We start from the raw sequence: 19,996 nt of genomic DNA, 5'->3' as shown, positions 1-19,996 counted from the left end.
TGTTGTGTTGTAAGTCTTTCAGATATGAATGTTGCCACGTACCCCATCTGTTCAGTCGTGACTGGTTTGCTTGCATGTAATTGTGAATAAATGATTTGACTAAGAAATCAAGTTTATTGGAGGATAGACTACTTTTGACTGTTGCTGTTTCCGTTTTTATCTTTTTAACTCGTGTTCTTAGCAGATTAGTCATTTTGTTCTCTTCGTAAACCACAATTAGGCTGGTATTCTGATTCTGGCTTGTACTACCTTTTTATTTTCTTTCAATTTCTAAGCCTTCAGTTAAAGATGTTGAAGCTCTAATAACTGTATACAGGTGTATAGACACGGTCTTACCAGCATGTGGCGCTCTTTACGTGTGACTGCATATATTAACAGACGTAAACGCTAACTGTTGATCTTGGTAGAATTGATATGATTTGTTTTTAGTTATGACTAAATGAAGAATGACATTTATTTGCATTTGTTGCATTCTTTCCCACCGAGGTCAAAGGATATCCTTTCCCACCCTTCCCTTTTCCGCAAAACAGCCCAGATTTCCACTGTTATTTAATCCCTGTCTAGTTTCATTATTAATCTTTGGTTTGGTATTCAACAGAACATAACGTTTCTGTTCGTTTTACTTTATATACCGTCATTTAAACCGGTTTTTACTCGCCTCATCCTGTTTGGACGTGACGTCATCGTGTGAGCTAGCGATTGGCGCTCTTCACGCGACCGTTCAAACGCCTTCACGCGCTCACACAGAGACGCTCAGTTCTCAACGGAAATCTCCAAGACTTCACTTCTTCTTACACCGAGTTCAGTTTACATTGACCGATATAACCAACCCGGATTCTTTATTCTTGAGTAGAAAAGTGTTGTTTTTGTTTTTTTAATGTAATGAAAGGGAGCAGTAAGGAGCATCTTTAGTTGTCAGGCGAGATGGAAAATACACTCGAATCGGTGTGAATCTTCAAACGAATGAATCTTAATGTGTATTTATGTCGAGTTCGTATTTATTACACCTCGAAGCCTTCTACAGTTTTCCAAGTTACTAAACGAAGATGCAGTCGTGAGGAAAATGATCTCTGAAGAGCGAAGCAACCAATTTAACAAGCAAGCAATCGGTTTTCCCATTGGATTATTAATCCGGTCCCCGAAAAAACGGCTTGCGACACTGGGAAGGAAACCCAGCAATGGCTCTCTACAGTAAGTCATGCTTTAAACGATCAACTCTTATCTAAACCTGCTTAAATCTTGAGATTAATGCTGGCAGACCAGAGCAAAACTCTTTTAAAAATTTTAAGCTAGGTTTATGTTAGAAGAGGGATCACATCTTCAGAATTCTGGTCGTCCTGGACCAAGATATTAGTGTGACAAGACAATTACATTTATTTATATGGCACTTTTAATAATAACGTTACACACAGACTTAAATTATTCATTTATCAATGGCCAAACCCGAGGTGATTGTGGCAAGGAAGCTCTTTCTGAGACAACATGAGTAAGAAACTATTTAGAAGGGAACCTTTTCTGCGTGAATATAAGAATAAATATGAGAATATAAGTCATTACACTTCTAATCCACTTAATTCACTACACTTCTAATACACTTGTATGGCACTACACTTCTAAGATACTTTTAAGTCACTACACGTATAGTTATTACACTTCAATGCACTTATAAGTCATTACACTTATCAGTCACTTCTAATACACTTAAGTCATTATACTTCTAATACACTTATACTATAGATACAAGCAGCATTTTTTACTTACATTATCCTAGTCCATTTATTTGACAAATATGTTTACTAATTTTGTGGATACAAAGATGGGCAAAGTGAAAGATTTCTGTCCAGTTGCTTTTTGCTTCATATTTACACCATAGATTTATTGAAATCTAAACAATTTTTTTCCATTATTGGCATAAAAGACAAAGTGTTCTTTTGAAGGATAAATGTTCTGCTCATGGTTCCAAGGAATCTGTCTTTGGTTCATTGTCTTTGGAATGTTTTTTAATAAATGTTGTACTTAATTTTCTGGAGGATGTGGAGATGAGTATAGTGCAATGGTGGCATGTCTTAAAGGTTATCTTTCTGCCTCACTTGGGTTTTTAGATCCAACACGTCTGAATGCACAACTCGATCTTCTGAGAGTGCTGGTGTCAGGCAGCCAGCCAGAAGTAAGATCCGTCGCCACAATAACAAGTTGGCCACAGTGTTTAACAGGAGTCCAGTGCTGCAAGACAGCAAACCTGGACTCCTTGGAGGAAATCTAGAGCTGAACGATGACCCCACTGAGTTGTCCAGTCAACTGTCTGCACCAGGGATCTTAAAAATATTTGGCAGTGACATCTGCCAAGGGACTAATTACAAGAGCGTGCTGGCCACGAATCGTTCAAGTGCCAAGGAGCTGGTTAAAGAGGCCCTGGAGAGGTAAACACTTCTATCCTTTTATACATTACTGATTGAGAAAATTCCACCCTGAGTAGCTTTCTAGATTGACCCTTAGCTTGGGTTGCTGTATGAGTGGAGTTTGGCAAATTCTCCCCATGGCTATCTGGGTTTCATCCCAGGTTTCACTCCTGCAACAATCTAGTGTCTCATCCAAGTGTATTCCCAACTTACACCCACGATAGGCTCAGGATCCAATTTTCCCAGGAAGATATTACTGAAGATTAATGGATGAATGAATGAATTAACTTTTAGCTGCTTTTTTTTCTATAGTGTAATCAGTTAATTGATTTTATTCTTTTATAGATACTGCCTTGAAAAGGAAGATCCTGATGCATATGTACTCTGTGATGTGATTGGGCATACTGGGATAGCCCACCAGTGGCAGACAGAATGTCTTCGGGTTATTGGTGACAATGAGAAACCACTCATACTACAATCTCTTTGGAAACCCAAGGAAGGATTTTGCAGAAGGTTTGAGATCCACACAAGATTAAATATAGAAGAACGTAATGCCAAAGACAGAGATACAATTACTGCAGGTAATTCACCAAAATAGGATTTTGATACATTTATTCAATTCCATTAATATTGCATATGCATTTATATACAGCAAATTACAAATAAGAGAAATAAATGTAAGTAAATTAGGATTAATAAACATCAGTGGACCTCTGGCAGTACTATAACCTCTTTGCCACTGTTCCCATGTTAGTTAATGTTTAGAATAGTCTGAAGTCTGAAATAGGGATTTTAATATCTGTTAAGTTTAATGCACAGATATTAAGTTGAGTGTATTAATGTAGAGAGAACATAAGTATCTTTACTATGGCATAATCTAGTTTTATTATTCACAACATTCCTCCAGACTAAGTCACGTGTTACCTGAATAAGGAACAACAATGAATATGGAAACCACATAGCAAAGATTTTAAAGCATGTCAGCTTAATGTTTAAATCACTAACTGTACAGTAATGTCACTTACTCTGGTGTCTACTAATTAAACTTTTGTGAATGTTATAACCACCACTGACTTTTAAAGGTTACAGTTTATACTTTGGGCAAGATATTTGAAATATCATAGTGAGACATGTTTATAATAATGCATGTTAATAATAATCTAATGGTCAGTACAGATATTTATATAACTTATCAACTTAACATAATTAAGTTATAATAAATGTTCTATGCAAGTCACAGGAAAAGTGTTGCAGAAGGGTTGCAATGTCACTTGAACCTGATTTCAGTCAATATTAGTTTTTAATTATGATTATCCTTTTAATAATTATAATATTCCCTGATGTGACTTCTCTTTTTCATATATTCTCACAGACCTTCTCTGTATTTAGAGAATACCAAATGAATATCGATTTCAGTGTTTGATTTCATTATTCCAATACCCATGCATGTCCCAGGTTTTAACAGGACGTATGGTCAAAGCGTTTTTCTTAGAAGTATATAATTGGGACAGATCTATAGGTTTTATCCTGGGCTTTCCCATTATGCCTGACCACCAAGAACATGTGTAGTGCCTGCTTGTTTTCCTTTCCATCTGAGCTTGTTTCCTGCACTCTGGAGAATGTTTATCCCTGTTTTGTTTGGCACAGAACTTAGGGTTTTCTCTAGGCTCTCTGGTGGAACAGGGTCCAGGGACACAGAGCCTGTCACCACTGGCTCTGTGCACAACAATGTGGACAGACGCCCACTTCCACAGCTGATAACACCCTCAGTGTGAAAGTATGGCCTCTGAACATTCCATGGTGCTTAATGGCCCCAGGGTTAAGCTGAATGGTGTTTGTGTTTGGTCTGTCCCATTCACACGTGAATTGTATTAGGTGGAAGTGAACAGGTCTTTTATGGACTTCCTGCACTTCTCCCATTCATGCTGGCATTATTGTTGTAGGAAGTTTCTAAAAAAAAAAAATGCATAAAATATACTAATGCTATAAGGTTGCTTTAGTTTGATTTCCAAATATTTATATCTGATCGTATTCTACCACATTCTGGCCCATACCTCAAGTTTGTCTAAAATAATTCCAAAAGTTGTTTTAGCTAGTGATTTTCTTCACATTGTTAGAAAGGAGACCCACTGTTATGAAACTAATCTTTTCTTGCCTGTCTGCAATGTTTGTCTCTAGGCCTCAATGCCCGAATGCGGAATCTACATAAAGTCAATTCAAGGGTCACATCACTCTTTGTGGATGGGAGTAGTGGGAACATGGACAGCATTGGTATCTGGAGGAGCCTAAGTGATATGGACCTCTCTGCCATGGGTAAGGAGGCCAGCAGGGCTAATAAAGGAGCTACTCTGCAGGAGGATCCTGAGGCCGAAGCTGACTTGGACAGAAGCTGCCTCATCACAGAGAAGGAAGAGACAGAAAGCAGTGATGACAACAACACACAATACTCCATTCACCCGCCTTTCGATTTTCCCTACTTTCTACTTCTTCAGGGTTACAGCCACAGACAAGTAAGATTTCACTTCTTCATTGTAAACCACATTTTCTCAGTGTGCAGAAAGTTTGATGGATGCTATTCAGAAGTAGCCAATTGTTCCATCAGGTTTCCATTTAACCATAGCAGTAATCCCTCAAGCTTAGAAAAATGTTTTCTATCACCATGAACAAATGAAGATTTTGACCATAGCATCAACCATTTAGATTCCTTGACCACTCTGAATGCAACATGCAAAAATGACTTGACCACTCTGAATGACTTGCTTATTAATCTTTAGAATAAACTGTAATAATGTGTAATGACATTCAAGGTTTGATTTGAAAAGAAATTCTGATTTTACATTTATTTGGTTTATTTAGTACCTTTTTCACTGACATGCTTTGTACTATATTAATAATGCTGCTTGATTAGCTGCACCAATGGTACCAGTGATTAATATTTTCTTAGAAAGAGCAATGCAACAATGATTTATTCCTTTCACCTGTCCAGCTCTCTCGTCTGTACTCTATGCTCAAACATATCAGCTTCCAAAACTTTAACTTTCATGCAAGTACCCAAGTACCATCATCTCTGTCATTTCATAGATCTCTATGTAGATGGGCTGTCTGTGATATAACTCAGTGCAACTGCACTGAATAGCTATCTCTATCTTCTAATAAGAATAATGAAAATATAACACCAACCAGCACCAACTAGAAGCAAAATTGCCATGTAAACAAGTTTAAAGATTTTCAGGGTGGAATGTTCCATTTATTAAGTGAGGAGTACCTTATAAAGAGATTCTGTTGCTTGTATGACTGAGCTGGGGGAGGGAGTGTCGCATGTGATGTCTGAATGAACTGAGGCAAACAGGCATGTATAAGGAATGTGGGTTTCACCTATCACTCAGGGGTGGAAAGCTCAGCTTGAGTCACAATAGCCCCTGCCATAATTTCTGTTTGCACACAAAGCAAGCTGACTTCTGGCAGTGCTCATGACAGAATGTTCTCTATGTGTTGGATCTCAAGCCAAGATCTAACAGATTACAGGTTTCCCAAAGAATGAATAATAAAGCACCTGCACAAACACATTTTCCCACCGCAAGCCAATATACAATACTCCATTACTTCCTCTTTGTTGTTTAAACTATAAAAAGCAGTAATAACTTCATAGTATAATCTTAACTATCTTTGTGGTTTCGATCAACCTGTTTTCTAAATTTTCCTTAATGTAGTCAAGCCCATTTTTAGGAGAAGGAAACTGTCTCTGAACAATTTGTTCTTTATTGGTAATGCTGCTGAGTATGCAAAGTGGTGTGTGGGTGTGCTAGTGTGCTTGTATGGGTTGATATAAGTGTTTGTTAAACTGGGAACCACAGTCTGGCCAGAGTTACTTTTTAACACAGCAGTTATGGGTGATGTATTCATGCCTGCCACAGTGTGTTTGACCTTGCTAAATTCATTTATGTTATGATTATGTCTGTGTGCACATTGTCTAAGGGCCGATCTTACTGTAAACAAGAGTTAGCATTCCAGAAGGATGAGGCCAAACTCTTACCTGTAATTTTGTTGCAGGTAGAGCTCTGCCTTGTGTACTTAAACCGAGGTCAGCTGAGGCAAAAACAAATCTATAATTAGTATGGACTCTTTAAGCTACATGATGAGAGTGCTATGACACTCCTGTATTTGTTTTGTCACTCTTTCCATAGTTTTCATGTTTTACTGTTTCCATTTTCACAAGAAAATGAATTCATGACTTCTGCTTTTCAGGGAAATGTCGCTTTAAACTAAAGGTGGAATCTCGTTTTTTCACATTCTAGTAATAAATAAAACATGATTTAAGAATAAAAGTCCTATCTACTTGGAAAATTCCTTTCTTATGAATTCACCTGTTAAATAAAAGTACCTGCCTTCTGTGTGTAAGAAATGATAAAAAGTCTGGGGAGCTATACATAAGAACAAGTGTTGTGTAATGTGACACATGTTGTCTAAAGTCCACTGGCAATATACTTTTTGAAGTATTTTTTGTACAAATATGTATATCTGGTTCTCTACAGGACTTTGTGATCTACCTGATGAGTGGAAACAGCTGTGTGTTTGGCAGATGTGCAGGGCACGGTGAGGATGGAGAGCAGCTGAAGGTGGATGTGGTCCTTTATGCCCCTGATGTGCTTCCTCAACACTGCTGTGTACAGCACCTGGATGTTCCCAGGACCCAAGCTGAGGGTGGCAGGAGACCTACAACCCTACTAAAGCCCCTCCAAGGAGGCTGTGTAACCCACAATGGTGTTCAGTTAAAGGGCCAAGCTGAACTCTTTCCAGGTGACCTAATAGGCTTGGGCCAGCATTACCTCTTCATGTTTAAAGACCCCACAGCGCCTGATGTTCAGTGCATTCCTACATGGATGGCCAGACTGTCTCCTCAAGCTTCAGCCTCACCCTGTAATGCCTGTGGTTCCCCTGTAAAAAGGCATAGGAAGAGCAGGAGGGTCCCAGCCTTCTGGAAGGACGCAGACAAGCATGTGCTTTCTCTTACGTACGAACTGCACCAAGAGGACCAGGTGCTGGAAAAGATCCTCACCATGGTGGACCCTAGAGGACCAGAGCCCAAACTTATTCAAGCCTTCCTGTTCTGTTTGTGCATTCAGCATTCAGCTGCTTGCTGGGAAATGTCGAACTTCTGCAAGCTGTTGCTGAAAATCGCAAACCATATCCAGCTTGCCATGTGGGTGAGTGTAAATCTAATTTTGAAAGTACAAGAAAAATTACAAATCCCACTATACCTTGTACATGGCATTTGTTTGCTTTCTATTGTAAGTTATTGATTCATGATAAAGCATTAACAGTTAACACATTAACACACATTGTAAATAAAGCTTTTCTTTTCTTTTTCCTCACAGGAGAGGACAAAAGAGCTTGCATTGCTTCAGCCAGAGAAGTGAGAACCTTTCCTTTTAAGCTTCAAAAATGTTAAGGTGCCATAAAATGATTTTTTAAAAATCGTCTGCAATCACAGGAACTGTTCCTTTATGCCATTTCCTCTTTTTACCGCATTTATATCCAATATACAGCTCACTCTTCTTATATATGTTAACTATCAAGGAAGAATTTCACTACACACTTATCTTGTTTTTTCTTGTGTAGTTTATAATATGTTGGTGTTATGAGTATGCAAATATTATTTTTGCTCTGTGCTATAGTGGCACCGGAGATGGACAGCCAGAGCCAGAGGTGTTTTGTATGCTAAACATGGCTGAGCTGATCCAAGGCCTGCAGCCGCTTGTGCTATGGATGGCCAACTCTATTGAACTGTTGCATTTCATTCAGCACGAGGTGCCCCTGCTCCTGCCATGGACACAGCAAGATGAAGAGCAAGACAAAGGTACATTTTTGTTATTTGAATGTTACAAATTGTCCATTGGTTAGTTTGTAATTCTTAAAAAAACAGGCTTGATTAATCCAAGGTGTCCATGGTTTCTTAAAATGTTTTAAAGTTGAATGAACTTATAAACTTTAAATTAATCTAATGAAACAAGCACAAAGCCTTCTGTAATGCTAAAAATAATAAAACAACATGACTGGTGAACTAACATCACACGCATAAAAAAACACTTTTGGTTGCATTAATGGTCTTATTTTGCTAATACTCTGTTTGAAATCTTAAATTAATCTGAATCTGTAGCAATTTTATATACGAAACTAATGACATGCCTGTTGCTCTTCACAGAATTAAAAAATTCTGAGATCTTGTCTATACGTACTGCCAGTGAGGAGGCCATGACTGTCATAGAGGAAGTTATCATGTTCACTTTCCAACAGACTGTCTATTATCTCACAAGAGTAAGCACACACATACACACAAACACTTGCACATTCATTCTCACATAGACCTAGAAACTTTCCATTTGCCATTTTACCTTAATTTCTATTAAATCTCATACAGCCAATTGGATAAAAAGGCTCTGTGTGAGAAAAAGCGAGAGAAGGATATACTATGTCTATCTCATTCCTTGTAATCAAACACAAATTCATGGTGTCTTGAATTCCACATGTTTTTAAACAAAAAATAGATTACTATATGCTCAGGCATATAGTAATAATCAGGCAATAATGAGTGGATGATTGTTCTTTTATATATATATTTCTACATTCTTATATAGTATGTAGAATTTGGTTCTGTCTAAACAATAAGGACCACAAACCTCAGCTTCATGGTGTTCACTGCTTACCACCGCACCTACTGTTTAGTGAGAAACACTTGCTTAACAGGACAATGGAGTTTACATACTACAATGAGTTTACATACTACGCTGGTTTTGCTAATGTAGCCACCTTATCCAGCTGCTTCCTGGAATAACTTTAACATGCTGCCAGTACATGTGCACCCCACTCTAATACAAATGTGGTTGAAATGATTTTTCAGTACTGCCTGTCCTCTTCTGCATGGTGAGACATGTGACATAGAGAGAGCGAACAGGAAGGACATATTGGCTCATCAGTCCCCTGCTTTTCAGTTAATGGGGAAGCAGCTGTGGCCTGTGAACATAAAGCCCAACAGTGCCCTAAGCTCACAGTCTGTTTCCTGCTCAGGAAGAAAGCTTCAGATGTTACCAAAACAGCCAGTACAGGGAACTGTAGTGATTTAAAAGTGATTTAAATATAACTGAGTGCTTTGTGGTTAATGGTCTCCTCGCTGTGACGATATTTAACAGTTATAGCTCAGGAAAATAACTTCTGCTTCCATATGGTGTTGCTGTATGGTGACTCACAACTCAAGTAAAACTGGTGTGGGGCTGGAATTTATAAACTAGCTGGCAGCATGTTATAATTGCAACATTTTTTTTGGTCAGAGAGGTCCAGCTTGGTGATAACACCAATAACAGGTTTAGGAAGTTGTATAACAGGTTAGGAAGTTGTATCATTATTTCCAATGAAATAATGTTATATATCGCGTTCTTTTCTTTTTACTGTTTTACCTTAAATTACGTAGTGTGCTAATCCTGGCTTTGTGCTAGATGAAGCTTCAAGGGACAAGCGGAATGTGGAGTCATTGTGAGTTCAATTGTTGACTCATTAAAGCACTTTGAGTCCCCATATTTTTTCACGGGCTTGTCTTTCTGAATAAATCTGACTAAAATGTGGTGATGTAATGTTCTTGTCTGGTTCACAGAAAACATGGTTCTGAAATATATCATTAGGATGCTGTGTTTTTAAAAATGTTTATGCCACTTTCAGGCTGATTTACCCTCTCCGGTTTCAGTATTCTTTGCTTTGTAGCAGGTCAGACAAGAGTGCGTTCAAAAGTGAATTCATGACTATTAAAATAAATGAAAAGGTCTCAGGAACATAACTTTACTCATGGGTCTTGTTGCAGGCCAAGCCAAGCCACAATGTACTATACCCCTGTGTTTAAACACAGAACTTCCCTTCAAGTTTCCTGTATACTCTGAGATTTTCCTCCCACAGGAACCATATTAATCCTGCATAGTTTCGAACACTTTTGTTGCCGCATGAAAAACGCCACCATGGTCTAGTCTGTTTATCTTTGTAGGCATTATTTGCTATCTTGACAATTATCTTTTATCTGTGAATGTAGTCAGTGGGTCAGTGGGGTATGTATAAGAGGCTGGGAGTAGCATCTTATCTTGTCAGCTCCCCAGATTTTTAGTGTGGCGGTAACAATGGACAGTCATGGCTGAGACATTTTCCAGAGACGCCCGAATCTGTACACTGAAAGGAAGTCTGCTTGTGCCGTGCTTCCTGTGGGCTCTGATAGAACATACAATGCCTGGAGTAGATTCTGTATGATACTGCACTGCTGACAATACTGATAGTGTGTTATCTGGTATCTTCAGTTTTATTTTTTATTGCTTGTATTCTGTTTTTTTTGACTGATACATTTACAACTTTGATGCTAATAATACAGAAAAAAAATTAGCAGACATCAGCTCACCGTAAATAATCATTTTTATACCACAGAGCTGTTACATTCTTAATATTTAATTTTCCATTTAACAGCAGCTCTGACTTTAGTGTTGGCTGCATGGCAAATCACAGGTTTATATCAAATACATTATAATTTTTATAATAACAACTTGCACACGAATCTGTAAGGCAGACGTTCTATATCATAGTGTGATCAAACATTAAAACTGTATTCTTCATTCTTCTCTTGTTTTTTTTCTTTGTTGTTTTTTTTGTTGTTGTTTTTTTTTTTGCAGAGATTGTATTCAGTTCTACCAGGACTGCTAGATAGTAACCCTTTCTCTGAGAATGGACAGATGCGCATACCTGAGGGTGTAAGCAATGTTCTGGATGTTCTTAAGGAGGCATTACAGCTGCTGAACACCTTCAAGGTTCACTCAGACATAACCTCACAGCTCCTAGCATATCTCTTCTTCTTCACCAATGCTTCCCTCTTCAACATCCTTATGGAGAGAGGTGCGTGCTGTCATGTGCATGATATTCTATTACAGAGAGTCAGAAGGCACAGGCACCTGTAATAACTAGATATTTGGAGTTTCATGTGCAGTACTTAGACTAATGTTAAGTAAATTATACATTTGAATTGAAAAACGTAATTAAAATAAAAGTAATGAATTAGTAAAGTGGTACTATTTGAAATTTGGTAAGTGAACAAAGTGAGTCAGTGAATAGATGTGTCTAAATGAATGGTGATCAGTGATTGCTTATGAATTTGTTTCTTTTTAAAGGCTCAGGAGCTGGGTTCTACCAGTGGTCCAGAGGAGTACAGATACGAGCCAACCTAGATTTGTTGATGGACTGGACCCAGAGTATTGGTTTGGGTGACCTGTCAACAGAGTTTTTCCAGAAACTCTCTTCAGCGGTCAACCTACTGGCCACCCCTAAGGAGAATTTACTACAGGTCAGACCTCATGCACTTGCTTTTGCAGAATTGTTTTTTTTTTTTAACTTAAATAAACTATAACTGCATTAATCTTTGCTCTTTAAGTTTGTACATTATCTGGGGGCAAATGACCAAAAATGACTGGTTGTTGTCTAATGATCATTTTGTAGGATCTCAGACAGAACTACATTTTATAAACACTTCTGTAATGCCCTTGAGGTGTCTTGTATATACAAAGATAGCGCCATGCTTCACTGACAATGTAGCACCAACAAAGGGACTCTCTTATGGTGTCAGATTCAATATAGTATGACATAATGGTGCGGTTACTTCTTATGACAAAGTTCAGGCATATTTATTTCCTTATGACTGTAACACACTGTGTATACTACGTGTACGTGCCAAAACTAAGACATTTAAATTGACGTCATCTGGCTTATACTCTAGAAGGCGTGCTGTGGCATGTAGTTTGTGTAGTTCTCCATAAAGTCTTGGATCACATGTTGTGAGTAATTCTGTGAGTAAATATAATTATATATTGCTCATGCAGCTAATTTATCAGGAATTTGTTTAGCATAAAAATTGACAAGAAAGAACGATGGGGTGTCAAATACGCCCTCTGAGCCTTATTGGAGACACTGACTAAATTATAATCCAGTGTAAGTGTGTTACGTCAAGAAGCATTCCATTTTCACACCACAGATCACATCTATATTAAGTGATTGTTTTAATAGGATTACACAAAAGTTATAAGGTGTCAACAGGACACATCCGGGTTGTAACAGATTTACAGAGATTGTCAAATTGCTTTATTTTCTCTGAGGAAGTGAGGTCAGAGAGGTGCCAGGGAGGGTTTATGAATGAGCTCACAGTGTTACTGACCTTGAGTGTATTAAATGTGAAACATGTTGGTATGCTCACATCTGGTATATTGTAACATACAGTAGCTGTATTTAGTAGTGTATTTACTTTGCCAGAGCACCTGTTTGTTTTAGATGAAGTTGATCTAGGTCATATCATGGCTCACTGGATATAACCCAGCATTGCATATCAGCAGAAGTCGATTTGCTGAGCTCAGAAAAAAAAGAGTTGACTGAGCCAGTTGCTAGGTGGCAGGCTTTAAGTGTTCCACCCATGCAGCTTGGGCATTTTGTGGTTTGCCTATAATCCAACAATGTGCTCAACCAATTATGCTTTACCCTTTTCCCATATGATATTTCTAAACCTGTATTACATATCTGTTGCCATTTTTGGCATTAGTAATGATTCGCTGGTGCTTCTTTTAACAATAGTAATGTATGTAATAGAAAGTACAGCGTTCTTTACACAAATCCCAACTGTAAACCACAGCATATAAAGAGTAACCACACAGCTGCTCTCATATCAGGCAAGGGGAAACACAAACCGTACACTCATTTTTTGTTTACCGTTTGTCAAGTACAATTATTTACCATGTACCTTCCTCTGAAGAAGAAGGTAGTCATATACAAACCAACATTTTGGAAATTAGAGCATGTCTTTAAAGCTCCTTCACAATAGCCTCCCCTCTGTGTGCTGACTGGCTTAAGTGAAAGGGAGTTTTTCTCAAGAGACCTCTGATGAGCTGGCAGTGTTAAGGCAACTTCTCCTCCCAGAGTTGTTCTGCTTCTCTGAAGTGCCCCAGTCATCACCCTGTCTGTTTATATTCAACACAGACCACTGAACACTCCCTAAAACATGATGTGACCTCAATCTCTTTTGTATCTTTGTGTTAGTGAGCTGTATATGAGCAAAGAAAAGTGTCTGGTTGATTACAGATAAGTAGTAACGTGTGTGTTTTCTCATTATACTGCCATTCTGTTTTACAATAAATGCACAAAGGGTACCAAAGAGCATACAAGTATTTGTCACAAGATGACTTATGTTGCTTAAACTACTAGAAATTGTATTAAGCTTGGCATTTTCTCTCTCTTTTTTTTTTTTTTTTTTTTTTGTATGTGTTAAGTAAGTATAATACTTTTGAAACCTTTAATTTCCTTTTTGTTATTTTATGTGTCTGTATGTAGACATCCTGGGGGTCTCTTAGAGTAGAGTTCCCTCATCTCAATCCAGCACAACTTCACCATATGCTGAGAGAATACAACACCACTAGGGCCTGTCCCTCCTGCTGGACCCCTTCTCCAGAGGAGGCAGTATCTGCCCTCCAAACCTGTGAGTGCAACAAAACACACAGAAACACACCTGTTCCAATGTGAACTAGAACACTGAGCGAAGATGAGGAATGAGCATCTACAAGAGCCAACAAAAAGGATCTTATTTCTTCTGTACTTTGCTCTCTCACTCTTTCTTCCATGTGATTGTTCTTTCCATTGGCTGACTGACAACTTAACTCCAAGTCTGTCATTGTCCTGTATGGGTGGCACACTAAGCACTTTGATGACCTGGAGCACTTCCAACATCTAGTCTTTAATTGCAATGTTGTTTATATATGTTGGCATCTTGTTAGGAAAACTATAATTTTCCCTAGTTTCATTTTTTGTCTGTTGTGTAAGGCTTACTTTGGCTTATAGAGTAATGCCTGCCCATCATTTTACATATAGCTTGTTTTAAATATGTCATATATATGTAAATATATTTATAAATGCAACAACAGCTACAGGACAATTGCCTTATACAGACATATTTTATTGTATATTAAAATAATTGTAAGTAAACAAACAAATGCATACATAAATATTGAGTACTGCCAGCACTTAACCCAATCTTTAATTGGTTATAAATCTCTTTTCTAGCTGAAATTCTGGAGAGTTTTGACAATCATCCTCCACTTATCCTACCAAACAATTCATTTCACTTGGATCTGGGGAAGCCTATCACACAGCCTGCTTTCTTGTCCCACCTTAAGAGCCTACAGGACTTCATCGACAGCCTCCCTATCAACCAGATACAAAATGAACAACAACCAGAACTGCGGGTACCTTTTATACCATCTCTTCTGGATTTAGGCATGATTGTGGTTATAGTTGTTTACTGTAATGAAGCTGTTTTTCACATTTGTTTGTTTCAATAGAACAACAGCACCGACCAGATGGAAGTTACACAAATAGATTCTTCCCCATCCACCTCAGATGTGGAGTGCCTTGGGTCCACCAAAGCCATCAGTTCACCAACCATTCAGTGTGATTACATAGCAGAGCAACAGCAGTGTTTGTCTGCCTCAGCTCCTCAGTTCAGGGGCTTTCACAATGCTCTAGGTTCCTGTGAAGCACTCTTGTCTCAGAAGCTGAAGAACCTGGAGCTTCAGAACAGCCTACCTGGGGAAACAGACCTGCACTCACAGAAGAGCTTGGCCTTGGACCCGTCCTGCCTTCTGACCCCACCCAACACACCCCAAGGCCTGGAGCTCTCTGAACTTGAGGCCAGTCTACAAGCAGAGGCCACACAAAATGCCAAAGGTAACAGATTATCTGATAGGCTTTAAACACAGTAGGTATACGCAACATATTCCATGTACAACACTCTTATAAATTCTCTTCAAAAGACTGGCAGTTACTGCAGATTCTTAAATCCATGCCCTACAGATGTAGGGAAGAAGTACTGTCGAAGGAAAACATGAGCAAGGACTTGACTTCAGGCCTCTGCTGAGTGAACAATTAATATAAATTACCTGAAGAATCATTTCTCAAACTTTCCTTTCAGCTATATTGTTGTCCAGATGAACTGGAAAGAGAATGCTTGAGGCATGTTGTCACTGTGGGGTGTTCTTCAAGTTCAAAGGTTGGGCAGTCTCCTCCCCAGGTCTATTGTTTTTGGCAGCCAGAGTGGTGAGGTCATGCAGAGATGTGTGGAATAGATGCAAACGTGGGGTATTGTGTGCTCTGGCTCTGATTGGTGTTATTATTGAGAAGGCAAAGAACATGAGGAACAAGCCCAGCTAGCTCCTGTCACCATGGGTTGAGCTTCTCCACCTCTATGATTCAGTGCATTCCCTCACATTAAAGAAGGATTAAAGATGAGATTGCACAAGACATTCCTGAACTGACCTTTCTATTCCACAGCATTTGGAATAAATACATCTAGTACAGCTGTTCTTGTAATTACATTTTTAATAGTGTTGCTAAATTTAATACAGAATTGTTTCTTTCTGTGGGACACTTTAGTGGAGCTCAGACGTAAACTTTCAGCAGATCATGAAAACTCAAATAGGCTTCCTTCACAACACACATTTCAGCATTAATCATTAATCTTTAATCCATGCTCTTGAGCGCTTTAAGCTCTGATGAGGAAAATATGCATCAGTAATCTTTCACAAAGAATCTTAATATGTACTTATTGCCTTTATTGTTTTAAATGTGCCATTCACTTCAAATAAATATAGTGCAAATTATCTGCTTTTTTACCTATTGTCTGCTCTTTACAGACTAATATTAGATTCCTCATACTGATCAAAGGTACAGTAACTGTGCAGTGCATTTTCTTGCTAACATGTTAAAGCTATTATGGTAGCAGGGTTAATCTTATAATCTGGAATAAGATCTGCAGAGAGGTGGTGATGTCAGGGGAGAAAAGTGCAGTGGATGAAGCGTCATGGGAATTTACAGTCGAGTTGCTGGATGGAATCTTAATCGGACAGCCATTGTTTGGGGTCCTGGTCTGCGGTGTGAACAGTTTGAGGATGTGAGGGTGTTACTTTTGCTGCTGTGGTGCTGTTGTATTGGTTGTGATAGGGGAGGCAAATCAGAAGCACAGTGGAGCATCAAGAGGAAGAGCAGATTGTGATTGACAGTTTGAATATTGGAAGATTACTGAAATGCCCCATGACTGACATTAGTTTTAATGGCTCCAAAATGTGGCCGCTAAGCAGCTGCTGTACCTAAAATAATTAAAACTTTTTTTTTAAACTGTCTTTTGACATAAATTAAGGCCTTCATTTATAATCAAAGCACTTAAATCAATACATTAAAATTACAGCCTACACATTGCCACTTAAAAGACTAAACCACATGAAGGAACTGTAACATAGCGATTTGTGATTTTGTTACTGTGTAGAGAATGGTCTAAGAGGAAACACAGTCAGAGTGAGAGAAACAGAAGAGGATGAAGACGAGGAAGATGAGGTGTTCACAGTAGAAGTGTCAAGAGGACCTCATGGCTTTGGCCTAGCGCTGGTGGACGGACTGGTGAGAATTTTTTTTGACTTTCATCTTTTTCAAAAATTTCTTTTTTCTTTTTTTTTTTAACTTTCATATTTAATCCCTATCCATTTTGTCCTTAGCTACATGTTCTACTTTATACATTTTATAACATCACCTTCAACAACAAAATTTGTGTTGTTTTGATTTTTTTTTTCCTTTCATTTTTGGTTTATAGTTTAAAATATATTTAATAATATATATTTATATTTAAAATTAGGTGGATGGATTGACTGTCTGAATGTACTGTCTGAACTACAGATCTTTGTACAGTGAGTTCTCCCCATTAGTGGGATGATTTTAGATGCTTTCCTGGATATGGATATCTGTCTGGCAAACCAGACCTAGATTAACTGATTCTGAATACATTTTCAATAGTTCTTTTAAAATTTCTTTTCAATCATTTTTTTCAAACCTATATTTTACCCTTCCAAATCTAGGTTTGATGTTCTTGCAGGATCATTTTATTGTCATAAGATCTTTTTATGGACTGGTACAATTAGGGACCCTGGAGCCTTGTTATCCTATAAATTATATTCATGTGAATTTTATTTATTTAAAAAAAATTTTGGACACTCCTACAAGTCATTGAGGTCAGGTGTTCTAATCCCTTCCATTTACAAAGATGTATAAAATCAAACACCTAGGCATGCACACTGCTTCTTCAAACATTTGGGTCGCTCTCAGGAGCTCAGTGAATTCAAGCATGGTACTGTGATTGGTTGCCACCTGTGCAATCTTTTAGAAATCTTTTAGAAATTTCCCCACTACCAAATATTCCACAGACAACTGTTAGTGGTATAATAACAAAGTTGAAGCAAATGGGAACAGCAGCATCTCAGCAATATAGTGTAGGTCAGGAATCACGTAGACACGAAGCATTAATCCTCATTGAGTCTTTGAATTATTTTTAATGGCTCTGGTTTAAATGAGGCTGCTTAGCAGCTGCCGTGCCTAAAATATAATTGTCGGCTTAAATACAAACACATTTAAATATATCTAATATCAATCTTGAATTTTGTGTTATAATAATCTTTATATTATTCTTTATAATAACCTTTTGTTCTATGTTTATCTTCTGTAAAGCTGCTTTGAGATGTTTATCTTCTGTAAAGCTGCTCGAATTTCTTTGAAATTAGAATTTGCATTAGGGTGCAATAGAGTTCCTGTATGTATAGATACAGAAGGCTGAAATGTTTAGTTTACCCAATCTGCTTGAGAATGCTGATGAAGGTGTGTGACATGGAAGAGTGTGCAAGGGGTCAGGCTTTAGAGGAAATTGCTCAATAGGAGGTAAATGGGTTTTTTTTGGCCCTGCCAAGAATCTTTTGAAATTACTAATGTTGGCTCCTGAGGTGCTCCCCTGCCTTTCCCTTTCCCCTGCCTTTCCCATTCTTGTCATACAGTATAATGACACATGCAGTATAATGGAGACAGTGATGTGACCTGCTGATGATTCTTATTTAAACTGTTTGTGCTCTGTGTTGTTTATCATTAGAAATCTCCACTTGGGATGAATGGGATCTATATAAAGTCAGTAGTGCCAGGATCACCAGCTGCTCAGTGTCAGAAGCTCAGGCTTGGTGATCGTATTCTGGCTGTGAACGGAGTCAGTCTTGTAGGCATGGATTACCAGACGTGAGTATATGCTCATACTTATTTACTTAGCCAACACTGGTTATTGGAAGCATCTTCACAGAACATTGTTGCATCAAAAACCAAGCATATAAATGTAGCCTCAACTGCAATCCAAGTTATGCTGCCATACTGAAAGATTAAAAGGTTAATGGTTAACTTTCGATACTAAAATAGCTCAATAGATGAACAACTTGTATGATCTAGGAGAAATTTACACTCAATTAACTTTCACCTTATAATTGATTAAAAGCTGGATAGAATTCATCTTGACTGAGCCAAGACTCTTGTATACATTACATAAATAGATATTAAGTTAAGGAAGAACGTACATAAATATCATTCATGCTTACAGATGTACTCCCGTTTGTAATTGCAATTCACTATAGGCCTGTTGCACAGTATTTTTGCCATTCATCCTTATCAAAATTAAAACTAAGCTATAAAATAATAAATATAGAAAAACGTGTTAGCCTGAGGTTTCATTATTTTATAAAGGTTTGTCTGTAGCTCTCATCTACATTTCTCTTTTCTGTCCTAGTGGTAGGGAGATCATCCGGACATCAGGAGATTCTCTCCGGTTCCTAGTGGCCAAAACTGAAGGCAGTAGCAGTGGCAGGAGCTTCAGCACAAGATGTTAAACTGTTTGGGGACAGTCCTGTTTCCGCGGATGGTTTTCAGGACAAATTATTGGACTTTCAGTTCTTCCAGACTGGGAATCAAACCTTTTACTCTTTTTGTAGCTGCTGGCTTGTTTTTTGTTCTTGTTGTTGTTTTGTTTTTTACTGGGAGTATCAGAGGAATAGTCATAAATAAAATACTTAAATTTATCGAAGACTTTAATAAGGCCGGTTTTCTATAGGTTTGGACTTCCGGTGGATGTAATCATGTCTACTTGGTTGTAAAGATGCATACCAAATGACATAAAACCAATGTTTGTTGCATTCATTTAATTCAGTATGCATCTGTTTGTCTTCTGCATTAAATGCAACACATTTCAGGTTTCTCTGGAAATGGCTATGGCTCAGATTTTATCATGTTGTTTGTTTGCTTGTTATAGCATCAGTGACCCAAACACTTAACCTAAATACGTATATGCAATATTACAGTAATATCAGTGGAAAACTGTTTTATATTTTTTGTTCTGTATATGTTAATCAAAATCTTGGCTTGCATCAAGTACTATTATTGATTTGTTCTGGTCAGAGCAAAGTATTTCTATTCGGTATGCTCCAGGCCAATGGATCAAATTTCCATCTAGTCTTGTCTGTTCTAAGCAGGCATTAATAATCATAATGTGACACATTCAGTGATCAATAATTGTTTTCTCAATGCCAGAGAGACAGTGTTACATCAGCATTACTGATATGGTATGTTTGTATGGTATATTTATATTCTTTTCTATTCTATGTAATATTTACATGTAAAATATATTTTGCTTATTTTAA

General features: G+C 37.9%; 1 protein-coding gene across 2 annotated transcripts; it reads left to right on the top strand.

Annotated features, from left to right (window-relative positions):
- The first annotated feature begins 569 nt into the window (after window positions 1–569).
- On the top strand, window positions 570–19,996 carry si:ch73-281f12.4 (Ras-associating and dilute domain-containing protein-like). 2 transcript variants are annotated; one of them, XM_047800579.1, is made up of 16 exons: window positions 570–1,191; window positions 2,103–2,420; window positions 2,745–2,980; window positions 4,578–4,909; window positions 6,932–7,603; window positions 7,775–7,812; window positions 8,075–8,256; window positions 8,602–8,714; window positions 11,096–11,315; window positions 11,588–11,760; window positions 13,788–13,932; window positions 14,514–14,695; window positions 14,792–15,171; window positions 16,769–16,901; window positions 18,412–18,551; window positions 19,090–19,996. In XM_047800579.1, exons 1-16 carry the CDS (start codon window positions 974–976, stop codon window positions 19,187–19,189), a joined length of 3,582 nt encoding a protein of 1,193 aa, XP_047656535.1. In that variant the 5' UTR covers window positions 570–973; the 3' UTR covers window positions 19,190–19,996. The 2 variants fall into 2 exon arrangements, with proteins under 2 accessions (XP_047656535.1, XP_026997180.2); XM_027141379.2 differs by having other exon boundaries at window positions 572–1,191; window positions 14,792–15,176; window positions 16,771–16,901.

Source organism: Tachysurus fulvidraco, chromosome 15 (assembly GCF_022655615.1).
Source record: "Tachysurus fulvidraco isolate hzauxx_2018 chromosome 15, HZAU_PFXX_2.0, whole genome shotgun sequence".
Lineage (NCBI taxonomy): Eukaryota > Metazoa > Chordata > Actinopteri > Siluriformes > Bagridae > Tachysurus > Tachysurus fulvidraco.
This window is presented reverse-complemented; position numbering and strand designations above follow the sequence as displayed.